The sequence below is a fragment of the Lepisosteus platostomus genome, chromosome 17 (assembly GCF_059453375.1).
Source record: "Lepisosteus platostomus isolate fLepPlt1 chromosome 17, fLepPlt1.hap1, whole genome shotgun sequence".
In the NCBI taxonomy this organism is placed as follows: Eukaryota; Metazoa; Chordata; class Actinopteri; order Semionotiformes; family Lepisosteidae; genus Lepisosteus; species Lepisosteus platostomus.
The window spans coordinates 7,126,523-7,145,246 of record NC_142627.1 but is presented as its reverse complement, the minus strand read 5'-3'; the positions used below and the strand labels follow the sequence as shown (position 1 = coordinate 7,145,246).

The 18,724-nt window shown below is 42.6% G+C and overlaps 2 protein-coding genes across 8 annotated transcripts in view; both read left to right on the top strand.

Annotated features, from left to right (window-relative positions):
- acoxl (acyl-CoA oxidase like) overlaps positions 1-13,223 on the top strand; it is an 85,737-nt gene extending 72,514 nt beyond the window's left edge. For both annotated transcript variants that reach the window (XM_088610042.1, XM_088610043.1), the window contains exon 19: positions 9,584-13,223. In XM_088610042.1, coding sequence (XP_088466168.1) covers positions 9,584-9,781 — 198 coding nt within the window. In that variant the 3' untranslated portion in view covers positions 9,782-13,223. The remainder of the gene's footprint in view (positions 1-9,583) is intronic.
- A 1,326-nt stretch (positions 13,224-14,549) lies between these two features.
- The window catches only part of bcl2l11 (BCL2 like 11), a 30,489-nt gene continuing 26,314 nt past the window's right edge, over positions 14,550-18,724 (top strand). For 2 of the 6 annotated variants that reach the window (XR_015927926.1, XM_088610045.1), the window contains exons 1-2: positions 14,550-14,922; positions 17,355-17,755. Coding sequence is in view for 3 of the 6 variants with exons in the window: in XM_088610045.1 (XP_088466171.1) it covers positions 14,906-14,922; positions 17,355-17,755 (418 nt within the window). In the remaining 3 variants the exon portion in view is untranslated. The remainder of the gene's footprint in view (positions 14,923-17,354; positions 17,756-18,724) is intronic. The other 4 variants (XR_015927927.1, XM_088610046.1, XR_015927925.1 and 1 more) reach the window with 2 other exon arrangements.

Genomic DNA, 18,724 nt, shown 5'->3' with positions numbered 1-18,724 from the left:
GCACCAAAATGCCCACAAATGTTTCTGGCTGGGTGATCTCTCTCAGAATGAAAATTGCACTCTGCTCTAGACAGCTGATGTCAATAAATAAAGCTTCCTAAGGACATTTGCATTTTAAAGGTGAGATACTGAGAAGTAGAAATTATAAGATCTTTTTAGATTTCCCTGAAGTATAGCAAAAGACTGCCAGTATTGCTATTAAGTGCTTTTTTTTACAGATGTCACATGTGTCCCAGTTGTTCACAGTTGGCTGTTAAAAAAAAAACCCTTCACTAATAATGGGCCTCCCACACTTTCCAACCCACGGAGCGGTGTTTTGACACTATCCTGTCACAACCAAGCTAACAGGTGCTGGTGTCTTTAGTGTTTTTAAAGGGTCACACAAATAATGCAAATATAACAAAGTGTGCTTTACTGTTGGTCCCTCTTTGAGAGGCTGTTCTCAGTAAATGCGATTTCAAGACCAGGGGAAAGTTCCAGTTTATTATTTACAGTAGGTTGACACTTTTATCCAAGTCAGCTTACTGTACATTCTGCATTAATGTAGAGCAGTATAAAATCAAATAGGCTTTGATAACAAAATAAAGACTGCAATACCAGGATGAATCAGAGATTCTGAAAGCACAGTCTACATACTGTACACAAATAAAACCAGCAATTGCATTGATGAATCACAGAAACTAAAGGCACAGACTGAACAGGTGGCCGGTTGAGGACATATTCCTTCAGAAACTCGACAGGACTGTGTATTTACAGCGTGATAAATATCACACATGCTTACACTAGGCCTTATAATGCAATTGGACACAGATTCATATTTATATCCATGAAGTCTGTTCTGAATTTTTCTAATGAGGTGTTATTTTACCTGTATTAGTATGTAGTCTTGTCTGGTAATAATACTTATAACTATAAAAATGATATGTTGTGGAGAAATTGTGGAGCACAGCATTTCAAATCTACTTTTGCGTGTTCTTAGTTAATGAAATAGGAATTCCGAGATTATTCGTAATCTTCCTGAAACTGTGCTTCAGAACTAGTTTTCGAAGAGCAGAACTGAACAGTGATAAAAATGTGATTTAACAGCAGCTGTGAAAAATAGATATTTTATTTTCCTGGTGCTTGTAAGATCATAGTATTTCTTCTCACTTTTCTAGATTGCTTGTATGTAGGTAGTGTCAGTAAGTGTATACAGTGCCCAACAGATTTTTCAAACACCAGATGAAACAGGAACAAAATGCATACTGTAACATAAGAGAATGAATTACGGATTGGATAATGTGTCGCACTTAAACAATTCTAATAATGTTATGCAATAATTATAATCATTGCACATAGCACTGTCATATTTGTCATGAATCATTAATTGAATTCCAGACAAATAATAATCAAACACATCTATCTGGGGACATCTTGTCTGTGTCATCCCTGCCCAAGGATGATTGACAAAATACTGCCTACAGGGGTAAGAATAAATATGTCACTAATGTTTTCTGGACTTAAATGACTTTGCTCCGTGCAGTTTTGTTAGAATTACTGGCTAACATTATTAGGTGTTTTAGAAACAGTATCCAGTCTGTAAGTCCTTGTCTTATTGCTCCTGTTTCAGCAGTGGCATGAAGAACTGTGCAGGGAATTGCTCGGAATGGAGGCAGTGGAGAAGTTTCAGCTGGCGTACAGAAAACTGTGATAGGTTTCCAGCCTCAGATGTCGCCGTTCTGTCACTCCTGTTAATGTCACACTCTGCATATTATCAGGGCATCATATCGCATCACTCCGGAATATTTTCATGCTCTGCTTAGTATAAATCAACGTTATCAGTCATGCAACTGATTTTCACCTTTCAAATGGCCTGCGTGTATTTTAAACCTTTCTCTAAACCATACACAACACAAGCCTAGTTTTACACTTTACTTTCTCATCTTAAAGTGAATATATTTGTAAGGGTTCCTCTTAATGTGAACTATTAGCAATGTGAAGACTTCAACATAGTCTCATTTGTTTATTTTTTTAGGTGAGGTCATGTAAAGGTGAGGTAATGTTTTTAAGGAAAAATATTCTTAATTTGTGTGAAAACAGCTGGACAGGTTTGGCCTGCAGTTCTGGATTCCTGGGTAAAATGAGTACAGTGAACCTACAGAGTCATTTATGTCTTGTAAAAAAATAACAAAAATAATCAAATAGCTTACATATCAGAAGGTACAGTACATGTTTGTCTTAATGGTGAGAAAAGTAAACAATGCTGTTGTGGGCGATTCTGGACCTCAGTACTACATCAGGATTAAAAATACAGATTTGGATTGATTTATTCTCAGCATTATTGTAGAGCTTTGAAAGAACCCCTGCACGCCACTACTGGCTCTTAATTCCTATTTCATTTGTGGAATTAATTCATTGAATGAGCTCAAAGCTTTTTTGCCACCTGAACCTGTTTGCGAACTTAAAACATACCCTCACAGCCTTTGTCACAATCACCCTCTAATGAACTCTAAATGGGCATTTAGATTGTACTGTAGAGCTTTTTTTGTAGAGTGCAGACTCTCGCTGTAGCAGCACCTTAACCAGAAAGCCTTTGATGCTAATATATTGTCTGGGTTTCAAAGGTAATTCACCATTGCCCGATGATTCCAAGACACCTGGAATAACACAAAGAAAGGAAAGCGTCTTTTTGCTTAGATGTGCACTTTATATTCAACAGCATCGCAGTAGGCAGCTGTCACATAATAATCTACTGAGTGAAGTTTACTTCCCTGGTTGTCAAAGCAAGGAACGTTCGTGAGAGTCCTTCGTTTTATGCCAGTGCTTTTCTGGCAGGCTATTGTCATGATAGTCGGATTTACATACTGCGCCTTCCTCAATATCGCTGGCAATGGGTCGCTTCACTCTAATCACATGGTCTCAGGAGGCCTGCAAGCTCTACAGTGCAAACACAGAGCAGCCTGTCCTCAATGCCCCGGAGGTCTGTTTTAACAGAATAGCCTGATCCCTTTGGGAGCAGAGGATAACAAAGATGCCTGCAGTAAAGACATGAGGGTGTGAATTTTCTCAGTGGGCCTTCATACTCTCAGAGCCACAGTGCTATTGTTGACCAAACTTTCTCATTACACATGTCAATATTGGTCCCAGAAGCCCTTGCTGACTTCATGGGAACTGAAGAGGAGCAGGCAGTGAGTCAGTGGTTAATCGATAGCATGTTTCATCCTCACCATCTGAGCCCTTGAAGAATGCAGGCCTCTGTGAGATTTTTCAGCTAAGGAAGAGTAATGTCTAATTAGGTCACACATCGTAGACTTTGAAGCAAGTGTGCATTATGTTAAGGGCTTCTGGGAGGAGAGTTTGTGACCTTTTTTATGCGAGGTTTTGTTGGTTTAAGTAAGTTGCTTTTCTTCCTTTCTAAGAACAGACTGGCCCAGCCTTTTTATCTTTCTTATCTTCTGTTTTGGCATGTACTGTACCAATATGCTTTGGAGCTGAAGTGTTCTCAGATTTAACAGACAGGTTACACACCACTAAGCAAAGCAGATTATTCTTAACCACTGAGCATTATGTCAAGGCAAGGCTAATGTGTAGTACTACACTGTGAATGAGTTCAGATGTTTGGATCAGTAATATACTGTACAACACTCAGAACAAAACATAAAGAAATGACAGTGTCTTTCAGTAGTATTCACTGTTCATTTCTGTGGTTTCTTATTTTGTGAAAACACTAAATGGTACGTACACAATTTTTGTATTTTTGTACTTTTTGTACAATTGTATTCAAAACCTGAACATCTAAAAATACAGTAAGCAACAGTAACTATCAGCAACAAGTACGAAAAAAATCAGATTACATAAGCATTCAGACCCATGAACCTAATATGTGATAGAAGCACTTTTGGCAGCAATAACGTCTTTAAGTCTTTTGTGTGTCTTAACTTTGCACACCGTCTTGGTGCAGTGTATGCCCATTCATCTTGGCACATTTGCTCAAACTCTTGTCAGGATCTGCTTCAGGATCTCTAATGAACAGCAGTTGCAGGTCTTTCTGTAGGTTCTCAATACGATTCAGGTCTCGACTTGGACAGGGCCACTCGAGGATACACACTTTTTTATTCTGAAGTCCCTCCACTGTAGTTCTGGCTTTCTGCTGAGGATCATTATCCTGCTGAAAGGTGAAATTTGAGCCGAGTCTTAAGTCTAGCAGACTGAAACAGATTACTTGATCCCATCCTGTTTCCCTTTAGTCCTAACTCACTTTCCAGTCCCTGCTGAGCAGAACTGTGATTCTGCCAGCACCATGCTTGACTGCAGGGATAGTGCTAGCCGACAGACATGCTGTATTAGATTTTCTTTCATATTAATCATTTACTCCTTACTTTTTGCTGTGAATGTGTGGAGAAGGGACTGCTAACAAAGTCTGCAAGCCTGTTTTCTTTCAGGCATTAGTATTGACTAAATGTTTCAACCAGCTGCATGGCAATGCAGTCTGTAATTTGGAAGTGGAGACGGACAATCTGTTGGCGGAGGAAAAGGATATAGTTAGACCCAACGAAAAAAAAGAGTGGACACGCTAGCAGGGGTTTCTCTCCCTGCCAGTTCAGCACCACAGTAATACCGGACAGTTCCTTTCCATGGAGAGCTGCAAGGAATTTTGCTGATCTCTCCAGCTCTGGGCTGCCTCCTGTGGAGCTGGTATTACTTTCAGACATCAGCCCCCTAAAGGCGGATGGTGGCTGATCAAACAGCATCACCTCTCCGCCTCCCTCACCGCATGAAACAGAAGCAGGTTCTGAGCACTGAGCGCCCTCAGACTCTTCTCTTGCTGCTCAATTTTGTCAGAATTCCTTTTCCTTAAGGCTTCCTGTATTTTGGGGCCAAAGCCCTGCATTTGTTTTGTTAGTTTTTTTTTAAAAAGGCCCATTTGGTAAAATAATTCAATATTAAGGTTTTCCTTCTTCTAGTGTCATTGTAGCTGTCAATCAGGTGGGTTCAAAGCAGACCCTTGTGTGTCTTGTGTGGTTTTGCAGGGGTGACGTGTCGGTAGCTGATGCGTCCACTTCCAAAACTGTCCAGGTATATATGGTTCTTGGTTTGAGTTAGACAGATTACGACTGGTATTAGGGTTCAGAGAAAGGTTAAAGCCGTAGTCGGGGTTAGACGTAGGGTTTAAAGTCTGGGTTGCTGTAGGAGACATGGGAGAGGTGTGTGGCTACTGCGGTAACAATGGACACTTTGAGAGAAATTTGATTAATGAGGAGAAATGTGAAGTGGTTTAGTAAAAAATCAGGGGCATGTGTTTGTTAAAGCTAAAAGAATATTATTGTATTGATACTGATAAGATAAATTGATTGCATATGGAAAGTCTGGGGTCTACGAACATTGATAACAGAACTAATAAAATGGCTGTTTCGTGGTGCAATGTGAATATAACCCCAGTATCTAGCAGTGTCCCCTGTCGTAGTGTAAGGACAGCTGCGCTTTGTGCTAGGGTTCAGTCTGCTCTCCCCATGTCTGTGTGCTGTACAGTCTTCCCGGAGCTGGAGGTGAGTCACCAGATTTGATTTGCAAAGAGACAAAAGATAAACTCTTGCCACATTTTTTACTCACAGTGTAGTGGCCTCGGAGCATGAATGAGCTTCTATGGCAGAAAGCTGCTCACAGGTTTCTAGACTTATGTTGAAAGCGGTGTTTTTAATGGATTAGAAATGAGAAGTATAAAATAACTGAACTTTGTTCAGAAGCCACCAGGTGGCACCATTTTTAATCTGGTCTTAAATTCGGTTGAACGAGCTGATTTAATAAGCAATAAATATTACAGTGAATTTCTTTTAAAAATCAGTATAACTGTAAGCAGAGATATTAAAATAATACTTAGTTTTATAATTATTCTTGTAGAATGTTTTTATCCATTAAACCTTATATTTTGTCTTGTGTCACAGTTTAATCTTTTCATCGCCAGTATGTTAGTAAGCCCCTTTTTTAGTTGTTAAAATGACGTGGTGTGCCTTTGTTCTTATGTTGTATAGCTTTCTTCACCCTTCAGAACTCTACACTGATATTTACAGTACATTGGTAACTTCCAGTTGATTAAAACAATTCAATCTTACGTTACTTTAAGGAAGATATTGCATTATTTGTGCCAAACTATTGACTTTTAACAGAGCATAAGAACAATATGCTACTACAGATTAGCTGAAGATTATACATCATAGTGGAGACTGTATACAGTGTCTGAGCAAAGCCTAGGCCTTAGCATAGCCCATAGCCTTTACCTTCCGCTATAAAGGCAAAGAGATCTTCCAGTCCTGTCCATGGTGGTTAAAATGAGATGTTTGTGAATCAGACACGAACAGCTATCTAGGTGCACAACCCCCAGCAGTTGAATTAAATATAGTGATTAAAATGAAACAATAAACCAAACCTCACAGAATGTCCCATGCAGAATAGAGTGGTATGTCTTATAGCAGTCTAATCAGAAGCAGATGTGCCAAAATACGAAGCTCCAAACCCACTATTACTCATAAGGTTACTCACCGTTTCCACTTTTGATATTTTGTTGTTGTTGTTGTTTGAGGGGTATTATGAACCCTGCAGATGTTTGAGACAGACCGGATGATTGAGATCGTAGCACATGCCAACAGACAGTGTTGCAAGTAGTCAACAGTAGATGCAGAGGAGGGAAGGAGTCAGCATGGCTTCCTCTGCCAGGCCCTGCACAGCCCACATACCACTTTCCTAGGGTCAGAGTTTAGATCTGCCCGGGTCAGCAGAGACAACTGCTTGACCACTTATCGCCCAGCCTTCACTCCACCACACAGACACACAGGGAACTAATGGACAGAAGCAAAAAAAAAAAAAAAAAAGCACTCCACAAGTCAAGTCCTCCTTCATTCTTTTTTCCATTTCCTGTCATGTAACGTTTTTCCATATTGGTGTTAGACCTGCTGATTTACTATTGGTTGTTAGTGTCAACTAACCGTTTAAAACCCCATAATGAAACTGTGAGGGATATACTAAGTTTAACAAACTGGTATTTTTAGATTGTTAAAGGAAATATTAATATAAAATAAGATCACTTTACTGGCCATATACAATTTCTTGTATTAGGAATTTGTCTTTTCGCAGACCCCAGCATGCTCTCCATGAGACACACAGTCAGGGAGAGAAGCTGGGGGTCAGAGCGCAGGGTCAGCCATTTATACAGCACCCCTGGAGCAGTTGGGGTTAAGGGCCTTCCTCAGGGGCCCAACGGAGTAGGATTCCTCTGTCGGTCGCGGGATTTGAACCGGCAACCTTCCAGCCACAGGCGCAGATCCTTAGCCACAGAGCCACCACACCACCCCATATTAAATATTTGTAAAATATTCAGTTTTATAAAGGATATAATCAAGAAGTCAGACATTTATGAAAGTTTACAATATGGGATATTTGTGCCCTTAATTGTGTTGCTTTGTGTCATTAATAATCACACCTTAAGGAATGCTGGAGGATGAGAGAACTAATGGAGGCTCTCGGTAAAACAAATCTAATTCCTTACCTATTCTAGCTATCTACAGCAAGTCTATCTATTCGCACTAATCTGCAACAAGGTGCAGATTACTTTACATGGCGTTTCGTAGAGTACAACATGCGTTGACAACACGTATGGAGAGTTTACAGTGTACAAACTATAGCAAGAGCATTGCATACCTTTTACATCTTTAAAACACCTTATGATCTGGAACAATAATGGCATCCTTTAGCAGCCCAGGTGCACGCACACCCTGAGCAGATGTAGAGTGAGGCTCACAGGGAGGGCTGGCTGGTGTGGGAATGTTAGTCAGCTGGCCTGGGTCTTGCCTCCAGCCAGGAAAACTCCCCCGGGAGGACAGACCTCCAAACTCAGGGTGGGAAACAAGACTTCCTGCTCCACACCCAAACCAGGGAGGCTGTTGACATTATTTGACTGTGTAAAAAAGCTCTCATCTGGCTGGGAAATGTAATGAATTAATGTTAAATGAAAGGTTTCAACTCTTTTTAAGGCAAAGCTTTATGGCACAGTCAGCTTACTTGTTCAGGAATAGGAGATTGTGATTTAACTTAAAATCTGCTTCGTTTTCGGGCATTGCCTTTAATACAACACATTGAAATCTGGCGGCAAAGTATTGAGACTGGCTTCAAAAGGAAGATGTGTCGCGTAACAGTAAAGTCCACAGATCACTGATCACCCAACCTAACCATAGTCTCGCATTTGAAGAATCAAATGACTGTACAAATATCCCATATATGGATCTCTGAAACAGAGACAGAATGTGATTTCTTTAGAGTTAAACATCTCAAAAAGAAAAGCTTTTTTTGTCAGATACCATTTAAGAGTCTTCTTTTTCAGTTGTTTTATTACTTTGAACACTTCTGGAGCTTGCCAAATACAGAATGACAAAATGTCACCAGATTTGAGTTTTTTTTTTGGTCTGAAACATAAAAGGAAGTTGTGGTTAAGATTGTCAAATAATAATTCAGTTTTGAGGTGTCTGACACACTTAATTTTCTCTGTACAATTCCCTTTAGTAATGATATGAGCCCCAAACCACAATGGCCTGCTTTGCTAGAAGATATACAGTAGTAAAAAGACCATTTCAGAAACTTAGTGTCTATGAGAACATTAATTCCACAGCGATGCCAGTGTATAGGAATGTACAGTATATTTGCTGGTGTGAAATCTGCTCTTACACTAGTTGAAACTGGAAATTCCCTGTGGTTATAAACCCAGTTGGCTGCCCTTTGATCATTCAAAGACGGCCAAGCGGAAAATAATGTAAATACTTATACTTACAGTACATCAGCATTCACTCTGGGAAAGCGAGATTATTATTTTACTTGTGCACACCATCAATACAACACTGCGTCACTCCTGTTCCGATTTCAGAAGGGGTTTTTTCTCAAACCCAAAACTCTTCGGGGTGCTGTCCTTATAAAAAGTAGAGTCTGCTGGATGCAAACTCTATACTTCAAAATACATTTTATTAACAATTGTTGTTTTGGAAAGGAAGCCTTCACCAGGACAATTGTAGTTTGATTGAGTGTCCGGTCGACTGGTTTTATAATTGAATTTGTCTCATTAAGTGTCATTCTCGACAATTGGCATCCTGATTGTGGTTCTTATTTTTTAAATCTTTATTTATACTTCAACATGAATCTACATCACACCTACACATGAAAAATATAAACAATTATACAAGGAGATCTCTTCTCTTTAATAGTCCAAGTACACAGGGGAAATTACACTGGAGTATCTAATTGCATATCTGTTTTACTGTAAGTACAGTAGTCACAGAAAAAAAATGCCAATTCCAAAAAGATAACCTTTATTTCCCAACAGAGAAAGTACTGTGACAGGTTTTTTACTATTACAATTAAATACAAATACTATCGGAAGACTTTGCTTTTCTGTTTTCAGTTTGTTTTACAACATGAGAATGCTCTCTCTTATGAAAATGTTAAAAATTTAAAATACTGCATGTCCAATTTGTTGCTGTGATCCTAGCACAGTTGAGAAGGCACTGTGTAAAATGCCCTGTCGATTGAATTGATCGATTGCTCTTCGATCTGCTCTCCATTGCAGCTCCTGGACCTGTGCAAGTCGGTGAAGGACGAAGCTCTGAGAGTCGTTTCAGACTTCAACATGCCCGAGTGCTGCATCCAGGCCCCTATTGCTGGGGTCACCAATCCGAGAGCCGAGTGGGCTTTTTACTCCCTTCCCCAGCACCCACGACATGCGGAGCCCCAAGGGAGGAGGGCTCGCTTCACATCCAGGCTGTGATCCCCCCAGTGCTGTTGGCGTCTGCAGCACCTACCTGCTACACACATTGTGTGGCTGCAGTTCGTTTCCCCCTCAGATGGCCACAATCGCTGTACATGATTGGAGATTGGTTTTTACATGGAGTGTTCTGTGTCTAATGCACTCTTCTGCTCCAATAACAGACCGACAAGCACATTCAGACATATACTGTAGCTTTCGGTATCTAATACTTCATCATATTTGAAACACCTATAGTGTTACAGTCTGGATAGGAATATTCAAGTAATTGTGAATTTAGTAATGGCTGATCTACAATTAGTTAAGTGCTAGTTGATTTGTCCCTGGCCAGACATGTTTAAGTGTATTTTTAACTAATATTTATATTTAATTATGATACATTTTTCTAATCTAATTTAGTTCTACTTTCATCATTTTTATGTGCAATTAATTCATTTGGGTATGGCACACACATGACTTTATGGTAAGCTATGTACAGTATATTGAATCCTGAGTCTAGGATGACCAAATACAGTGTATTATGAATCATTTTGCCTGCTGAATGCACTACAGTATTTTTGGCTTGTTGGAATGGTATGTTTCTGTGCTGTCAAAGTAGTTTTCTTGGTATGCAAAGGAAGAGGTAATAGGTTTATTCCATGCTGAAAAGAGAAGAAAGAGAACACAACTTTTCAGCTGTGGAGCCTTCTTCCAGTGTAAGCCTTATACCCAAGGAAGGCTCCACAACCAAAATGTGTGTTTTCTTTCTTCTCTTTTCAGCATGGAATAAACTTATTACTTCTTCCTTTGCACCCTACACATGCTGACGCACCTCCCCACCTGAAAGTTTTCTTGGTATGATATTCATGTAATAAAATACTTCATCAGTAACTCACAGCACCCCAGCAACAGCCACACAGAGCAGGCACAAATAACAGCCATGTTTGGGGAAAACACCTGTTTATTCCAGGATTTTCAGAACTATCATTTGTGAAAGAACTGCATATTCTGCATAGCACAAGAAGAACGTCTAAAACAGAGGTGTATCTTCAGTAGTTTCCTCCCCCAAAAGACTGTATAATTACATGAAATATGGTAGCTCAGCACATCAGTGTGACAGTTAGTTCTACTGACTCACAGCACAGGGGTTCTGGATTCACTTCCTTCCTGGGGTGACTTACGTGTGGAGTTTGCATGGTCCCTTATAGTGGCATGTTTTTTTTTTTCCTGCTGCTCTGATTTCCTCCCGGCTTTCCAAAGACATGATGGTTAGGTTAGTCTGTATATCTCAACTATCACAGTGTGTGCGCCCTCTCCTACCCCGTGAGTCTCCATATATACAGTATCGTAGTGTTCAGCCTGTCGTCCCACCTTGTGCTCTGTGCTTTCAATACAGACTCCAGATTCCTGTGATCCTCTTCAGGAAGAGAGTAATGGTGCTCCAGATCACTGCACTCTTGCACTTCAACTCCACAAGAAAGATTAAGGAAGTTGAAGCTCATCTATGACTTGACCAATGACCCAGACATGGATCTTAGGGGGCATCTGTCAGTCTGACTGATCACCTACTCCACATTGGATATTTACTCCTCGTATTAAGTTAATACTGTATAGGATTCAACAAGTCAAGGAACACTCAGGTGTTCTATGCAAACCTTGCAGTTTGAGTCTACATACGGTGTATCAGTTCTGGAACCAACAGCATTTTGTTACATGTAATGGTTCTCCCTATATGTACAGTATACATAGACCGTGTGTGTCTATGGCACACCTGCAGTTATCAGAATGTGCAACACTTTAAGTAAAGTACTTTCCAAAGTTTCCAAGGATTCTTTTGAGCGGATGCATATTTTTAATATATAATTAAATGTAAGTGACCTTTGACAGAACACTTCTCTAGTTAGGGAAGAAAAGTGATTTTATACTTGGGGAGACAGCAATGTTTTTTTCCTAATATGGTCTAATATGGGCGTCTCAACTGAGCAACAATGGACTTGATCGGACAGTGCATGACCGAGTATAACGTGCAGTATCACATGGTGTATAATGGTGTATGTGATTTATAAAATTAATACTGATCAAGGCTTTTGTAAAACATCCTTTTTGTACAGCACACTTCTACATGTACAGTCCAGTTGCCTGGTTAACATTTTGCTCTCTTCCCCGATACCTAACCCCATGTCCCTCAACAATCATTCTGTTCAACTTTTACAATATCGCTACTCTGTCGTGGGTGCTTGAAAACTTGGATATTTAACTTTTACAACAACTACTAGAACGTGACGCTTTTGCCAGAATGGTTTAGTTGGGTATTCCCGATGTGGTCGACAAACGCGTCTAGTAAGGAAAAAACGTTGTGTTGGCTATGCGCGTTATGAACTCCTGTCGTCTATTGAAAATAAAATATTTTGGCACAACAAAAGCATAGCTGGTTTCAGTCTCATCAACTGAATTATAGCGGTATTTTCCTTTTTCGGTGGATGTGTGGGCGAACGTTTCTAGACCTGATAAAAATCGGTTTCAAATCCTTTTAGCGCAGGAATCGACAGAAATATGCGAGTCGGAGCAGCGACTGATCAGACGTAAAGCTTTTTATGGGTCATTTCATTGTTTTTTAAGAAATAATGCTTTTAATATCGAATATAGTTCTATTTTATTACTATATAATTACATTGTAAATTTTAAAATACTGTATGCAGTGGTATTATAGAGACGATGAAGGAGGAATATTTTGTCTTCGCCCGGTATGGATGCAAATTCAAAGGAAAGTCTTGCTGTATTTTATTATTATTATCATTATTATTGTTGTTGTTGTTGTTATAATTATTAATAATTCTACAAGGCTTGTGATACTACTACTTAATCTGAAATCGTATATATACTGTACACTTCAATTTCATATTTATGTTATTTACCTGATATTGCTACTACTGTACCGTATTTTGCTTAGAATTCTATGCTTAATTTTAATAAGAATGTAATTTAATTTAACACCACGCATTTCATTGCAATTTGTTTAAGAGATAACTGAAAATGATTAAGGAGACCCGACCTTAATGTGTGCTTTTTGAAATGTAGGCTGTAGTCGCCGACAGAGGCGTTTCGCCGGTGCTAACTTGATACAAAAATAGTTTTGCACGGCGTGTAAATTGTGTTTAAAGTCTGGGTATTGTAAAGCGATCGTAAGTCTCGGTTTTGTTTGTGAACGTGATTAGCCTATATAAGCAGAGGTCTGTGCTGTCTGATTCTCTTGTGGCTTCTGTACACCCACTCTTAAAAAAGAAAATTTCATTATGAGTGTATGGTTGAAAGTTCTGTGGCTAGATAAATGATTTTAAAATTTCTAAATGTCGTTTCATCCAGCGTAGCCGTGCTGAGGCTCGAGATTGTACACGACCTGCTATTTGAAGACGATGTCGGATTACTTTTATTGTTTATATCGGAATAAAAAAAAAGTCTGCTGAAATATTCATTTTGTTGCCTGAATATTTTCAATATATGGTTGAATATGAAACCGCCCTGTTATTTCCCATGTCCTGTTGATTTTTTTAAAAGTGCCTTTTGATAATTGGTAACTCTGGCTTCAAGAACGTGGTCTAAAAAACTGTTCAGCATGAAGCTGCTGGAAAACAAAGTTATCAAAGAGTTATATATTTTAAATCATTTTAAAAATAACGCTTCAAAAATACCCGATCAGTTGTCCAGTTACATAAACTGTAACAAAATAGGAACATCATTTAAAAAATACCGATTTTCATTTTTTTTATATATATATATACAGCAAAACGTAATTTCAGGATAGTTTGGAGTTTTTCAGACCGGCATCTGTAACACAAATACAAGCCTGAAAGAGACCGAAACAACTCGTACTGGGACGAAGCAGGGCCATGGGGAAAAGGTATCAAAACGAAAAAAAAAAAGGCAAACCGTCGAAGTACTGAAATAAAGACCGCGGGCGCGCCGCTTTCCGAAAAACACCACGCAGCCCCTGGAGTCGACTGCTTGAGAAAAGGAGGCTCGGTTTTCAAAAAACAAATTCCGTTGGTCTTCTCCTCGACACAACTGACCGGGGCATCGGTGCTCTGCAGCCCCGAGCACGGCTCGTCCTCGACGTCTCTCCAGCGCCTGGCCTCGTCTCTCCAGCCGTCTCCCGTCCGCGCCGCCGGTGCAGCAGGTGTGCCGGTCCGGCTCGGCGGGCGTGTGCGTGTGCGGGAGGCTGAAGGGAGCGGACCGCTGCACGCCGACAGCAAGGGCGAGATCGAGGATCGCGACCCGAAAGTGGCGGGTATAAGGTTACCCGACGGATTGCGGCTCCGTCGAGGCGCCGCCGCCTCCCGACACTCTCACCTCTTCAGACTTAAATTTCGGGAACCGTTTTAAACTAGGACAGGAGGTAAAGAGGAGATAAGGAGCTGCACTCTCACTAATTCTGGAGCGATTGTTTACTTTTCCACTACAGCGTCCTTATCGTTTTCAACGCTGAAGTGCATTATTTTATTATTATGATTATTATTATGATTATGATTATTAGTAGTTGCTGTTGTTGTTGTTGTTGTTGTTGTTGTTGTTGTTTATACACGTTGACTGGCTTCTTGTTACATGCTTTGCCGCTTTCATTTCACGCTGCGTCGCCTGCCGTGTCGATGTACTTTATTTGAGGAAACCCGAGACTTTGTACAAAATAATGCGTGTACCTGTCTCGGCGTGCTGGGCGCAGAGCCGCGAGCTGACGGGCAGTGGGCGGGCAGTGGGCGGGGAAAGACGTGACGCGTCGCCTCTTAAAGCGCGTGCACCACGTCCGTTGTCTGAACCAGAGCTGGGGTCGGCGAGGAAGCAGAGAGCGCCTCACGACGTGCCTTCGAAGACAATAACAAATACTTTTTTTGTGGTGTTTTACAAAAAAAAAAAAGGACCACTTGTCACAAGACGCAGCGACCTGAAACCGGTTTGTTTCGATTTCATCAAGCTTTATCTCTTTGACATTTGGCTTTTGAGAAAAAAAAAATAATCTGAACACCTACACTTTTTTTTTTTTCGCTTGGCAACTCGGGGGTGAGTTACATAGATCAACAAGTTCGCCCGCAGATTTTTTTTTTTGAGTCATTGTTTTCGGCTGTTATGTCCTGCTAATTGGGCGCCACTGTGGATATGTCCTATTCGCCCAGGTAAGATGCGGCCGATGGCATGCTCTTGTCATTTTTCTGACGTTTTATTTGAGTGTAGCCTGAATACCACCTAATGGGAACAACATTTAAAAAAAACGGATTAAAGAAAATTCGATTCTTAATTATGTTATGTTCATTAGCGCTGGATCTTATTTGATATAAAAGATATCTCATGCATAGGTACGCGGTGTTCTTCAGAAATGTTGTTAAATCACTGATTATAGTATTGCGCTGTAGACCCTATACAGGTGAGTTCGCCGTCTTACAGCCGAACAATACCGCATTTCGAGGGAGCCTGCACATCTAATAGTGTCTAATCGGACCAAAGCACATGCAGTTTACATATATCAAGCACAATCTCTATTGCGATGTTTTGTTTTCCCCATTCTGACAGCTACTGGCGCTCAAGACTAATTGTTAAGGCGCCCACCTGCGGAGCTGCCTTCGTGCGAGCGAGGTGCGGACTTGTTCCTCGCGCACCTGACGTGCCCGGCTCGCGTGTCAACACTGGCCACCGCGTGCCGCCGCAGCGAGCGGCGGGCGCGTGCGGGTCGCCGGCCCCCGGCGCGAGGGTGGACTGGGTTGTCTTCTGCAAACTAGAAAAGAGCGAACACAAGCCCGTGGTTTTTTTGTTTGTTTGTTTTGTTTTCGCTTCGTAAGAAGACCTCGATGTTAAACCCCGCTGGTGTTACTCTCACCGTAATGAAGTCGTCGGGCTCTTTAAACGGGTCGTAACGCATTAGAAAATGGTGACGGGGGAGGCTTTAAGTATTTCTTTAAATAGAAGCTGGGGGTGTTGAAGTAAATCCCACTGTTCGTGTGATGAGGAGTTATGTCTCTGGGGATCACGAGTGCCGGCGCAGCGCTTGCATCGATGTAACAGAGGGCGACCGCTCACCGCCGTGTCCCGCATTGAACCGCGGGTCTGTTGGCATAGCTGATCGGCAGTTCGCGCTTTCTCCTGACCGATATCCGAGCCGCCGGGTCCAATTCCACTTGGGTTCCCTGCTTGTGCCGCCTCACTCGGCTGGCTCGCCCGCCGTGTGCTTTCACTGGCGTACGAGAGCGAGCCGTTGTACCCTTCTCTGAAAGTGGAAAACGATCAAAGCTTTCAGCGACGTGGTGTGTGTGTGTGTGTGTGTTTTGCTAGTTACTACACAGAGCACATTGTACCAGGACGGCCGTGTCGTGCGGTTGTTGTTTCTGCGCTCTGACAGCCAGTCTGCAGGGCTCTGAAGTGCCTTGGCCGGGCGGCCTGTGATTGGCGGAGGAGTGTGGCATCTCCTGTCAATCACCGCCCGGCGCCAATAAGCGCCTCCCACTGCTGCCTCTGTTTTGGCCCTTTAAACTTTGTGACGCCCATGAAGAAAAAAAAATGATAACACTAGCGGGGCTGTGTCAGTGACGGCGCTCAGACCTCGGGGAGTGTTTAATCACTTCTTAAAGCTTTTGTCTCCAACTCTTCAAAGGACCGATTAAACACTGCACTTGTCTGTGAAGTGTAAGTATTCGCCGTCTTTGTCTTAAGAGGACAGATCCTGCCCGAAAAACGCGTTGTGCGAGCTGAAGTTAACAAGTGGTAGATAAAGAGACATTCCCGCGGGAGTGACTGTAACTCCCCGCACAGCCTCGTAAAGAAAGAAAACTTTCTTTTTCTACCCGAGCTGCAGTTGACTGGAGGTCAGCAGGCACCGGTACGCGGCGGGGACGAGTGTCGAGAAAAACCCGATTATAGACAATGTCAGAAAAGTAACTTCGCGCTGAAAAAGAAAAAAAAAATCCGCAGGACTTCCCCAAAAAACGTGACCGAGAATGCGAGAGATTGCGAACTTGTTGAAAAAGCAGGCGAACGTGGTGCCCGCTGTTCACGGTGTCATAACCCCTTCGTGAGAGAGGCGACTGGGAAGTGGAGCTGGCCGAAAGCGTGTGTCGTGTGACGCAGTTACTCCAGCTCGACGCTCGCCGGCTCCAGCCCGGGCAGAAAGTGCTGTCATCAGCACCTAGCCGGGAACAGGGGGAGGGGAGAGGGGAGCGGGCCGGCCGGCCGGAGCAGCAGCACCACCGCCTCCAAACGAGACGGCACCCGAGAGCAGGGGGTCCGCCAGCAACCTCTCCGTTCGGTAGCTTCGCAATAAAAAAAAACACAACAAAACGCGGCTTTTTCGCTTGTGCAGACTTCTTTTTTTTAAAAAAAAAAACCCACCCGTTAACGCGAGCGCGGCTGGGCTAAGACACAAAAAAATGGAAATGAGGTTTGATCTCTTTTCGCATTGTTACTAAGTTGAAACCTCCCACCAGAAGCAAGCAAGCGCGCACTCACTCACGCACGCACCCCCTCTCCCTCTCCCTCTCACACACACACACACTGTGGGCTGTGAAAGCGTGACAGGACGGCGATGCTGACAATAATCCCTGCCTTGTCTATTCTGCAGAGGACAAAAGCAAGCGAATGGCTCGACCACCCTAGATTGTGAAAGAGGGGAAGGCGGAGAGTTGCGACCCGGGCCCGGAGCAGGTTTTCCTCCGAGCGGAGCGCCGGCTCCTCCAAACGCCCTGCCCAGCCGGTCTGAGGGCAGCCGGTCTCCTGAAGTCGATCATTTGCGCGGAGGGATTACGATGCCTCATAGCCCCCTGTCTTTCGCGACGAGGTTCCCCGTGTTTAGACCCCTGCACAGATCGTCCAGCGGATATTTTTCGTTCGACAGCGATTCTCTGCCGAGTTCCCCACCTATGAGCCATAACAAGTCAACGCAGACTCCAAGCCCGTCTAGCCAAGCCATTGCCCATGCCCAGCAACGCATATCCCAAGAGCAAGAGACCTCCCAAAATCATGGTAAGGAAACATCGCCCGCGGACTGCGGGCTGCCTGGTTCACTCTCCCCAGGGGGTCTGACGCCGTCGTTTCAGCGTCCTGAAAGTGCAGACGCAGCGATCGTGCCATAGGATCGCCTCATCTGGGAGGAAGTGTGCTCGTCGAAATAGCTACTTACAGTTAGGAGCAAGACGACGGTCGTGCGCAGACAGGGAAATGCGAAAAGGAGACCCAAAATCCTGGATTTTCCCGGTCCCTCGTTTCTTTTATCGTGTTTTTGTTTTCGCATCCTGTGGTGTTGCAGTGTCCAGAAACATGAGTTTCCTTGGAGATTCCAGTGGGAGGCGTATGGGAAAACGAAGTGCTTTTTTTTTAAAAAAAATTTCAGCTACGACAAAAAAGCTGTAGATCCCCAGCGTGTCGTCAGCGGTGTGAAACTCCATATGCAGGCCGCCGCCTCTGGAACAGGTTTTGTGTTTTCCTGTCGCCCCAGAAACTGTGGACGTTTTGTCCAATACAAAAGGCACTAAACCTCACGGTGCATTCTTATCTCCAGCCCAGCAGTTGAAATTCGCCGTGCAGGCACTTGTTGACCGTAGCTGTCATTTGCTTGGTGTGTTTCATTCCTCATTCCTCTGAAGTGCAGCCGTCATGGGCTGACTCTGCTAGTGGTGGCTGTGGTCTACACTGCACGGGTAACAGGGTCCCTAACAGGAGAGACCCGTGTCCTCGAAGAAATCCGTTTGTATATCTATATTGTGTATTTGTAGATCAAATATGATTAACCTTCAGTGAGCAAACACAACCTTTGCAGTGATGGGAGAATACCAGGTGCTTCCTTGTGTGGTGGTTTGTAGACATTGTTATGCTAAATACTTGCAATCAAACTGTAAATTGTGCGTGTATTCAAATATATCCCTCTGCCCCTTTATAAACGGCTTGCTGCTTGTTGGCCCAAGTGCTTGAGCAATTTAATTCACTTTTACAAAC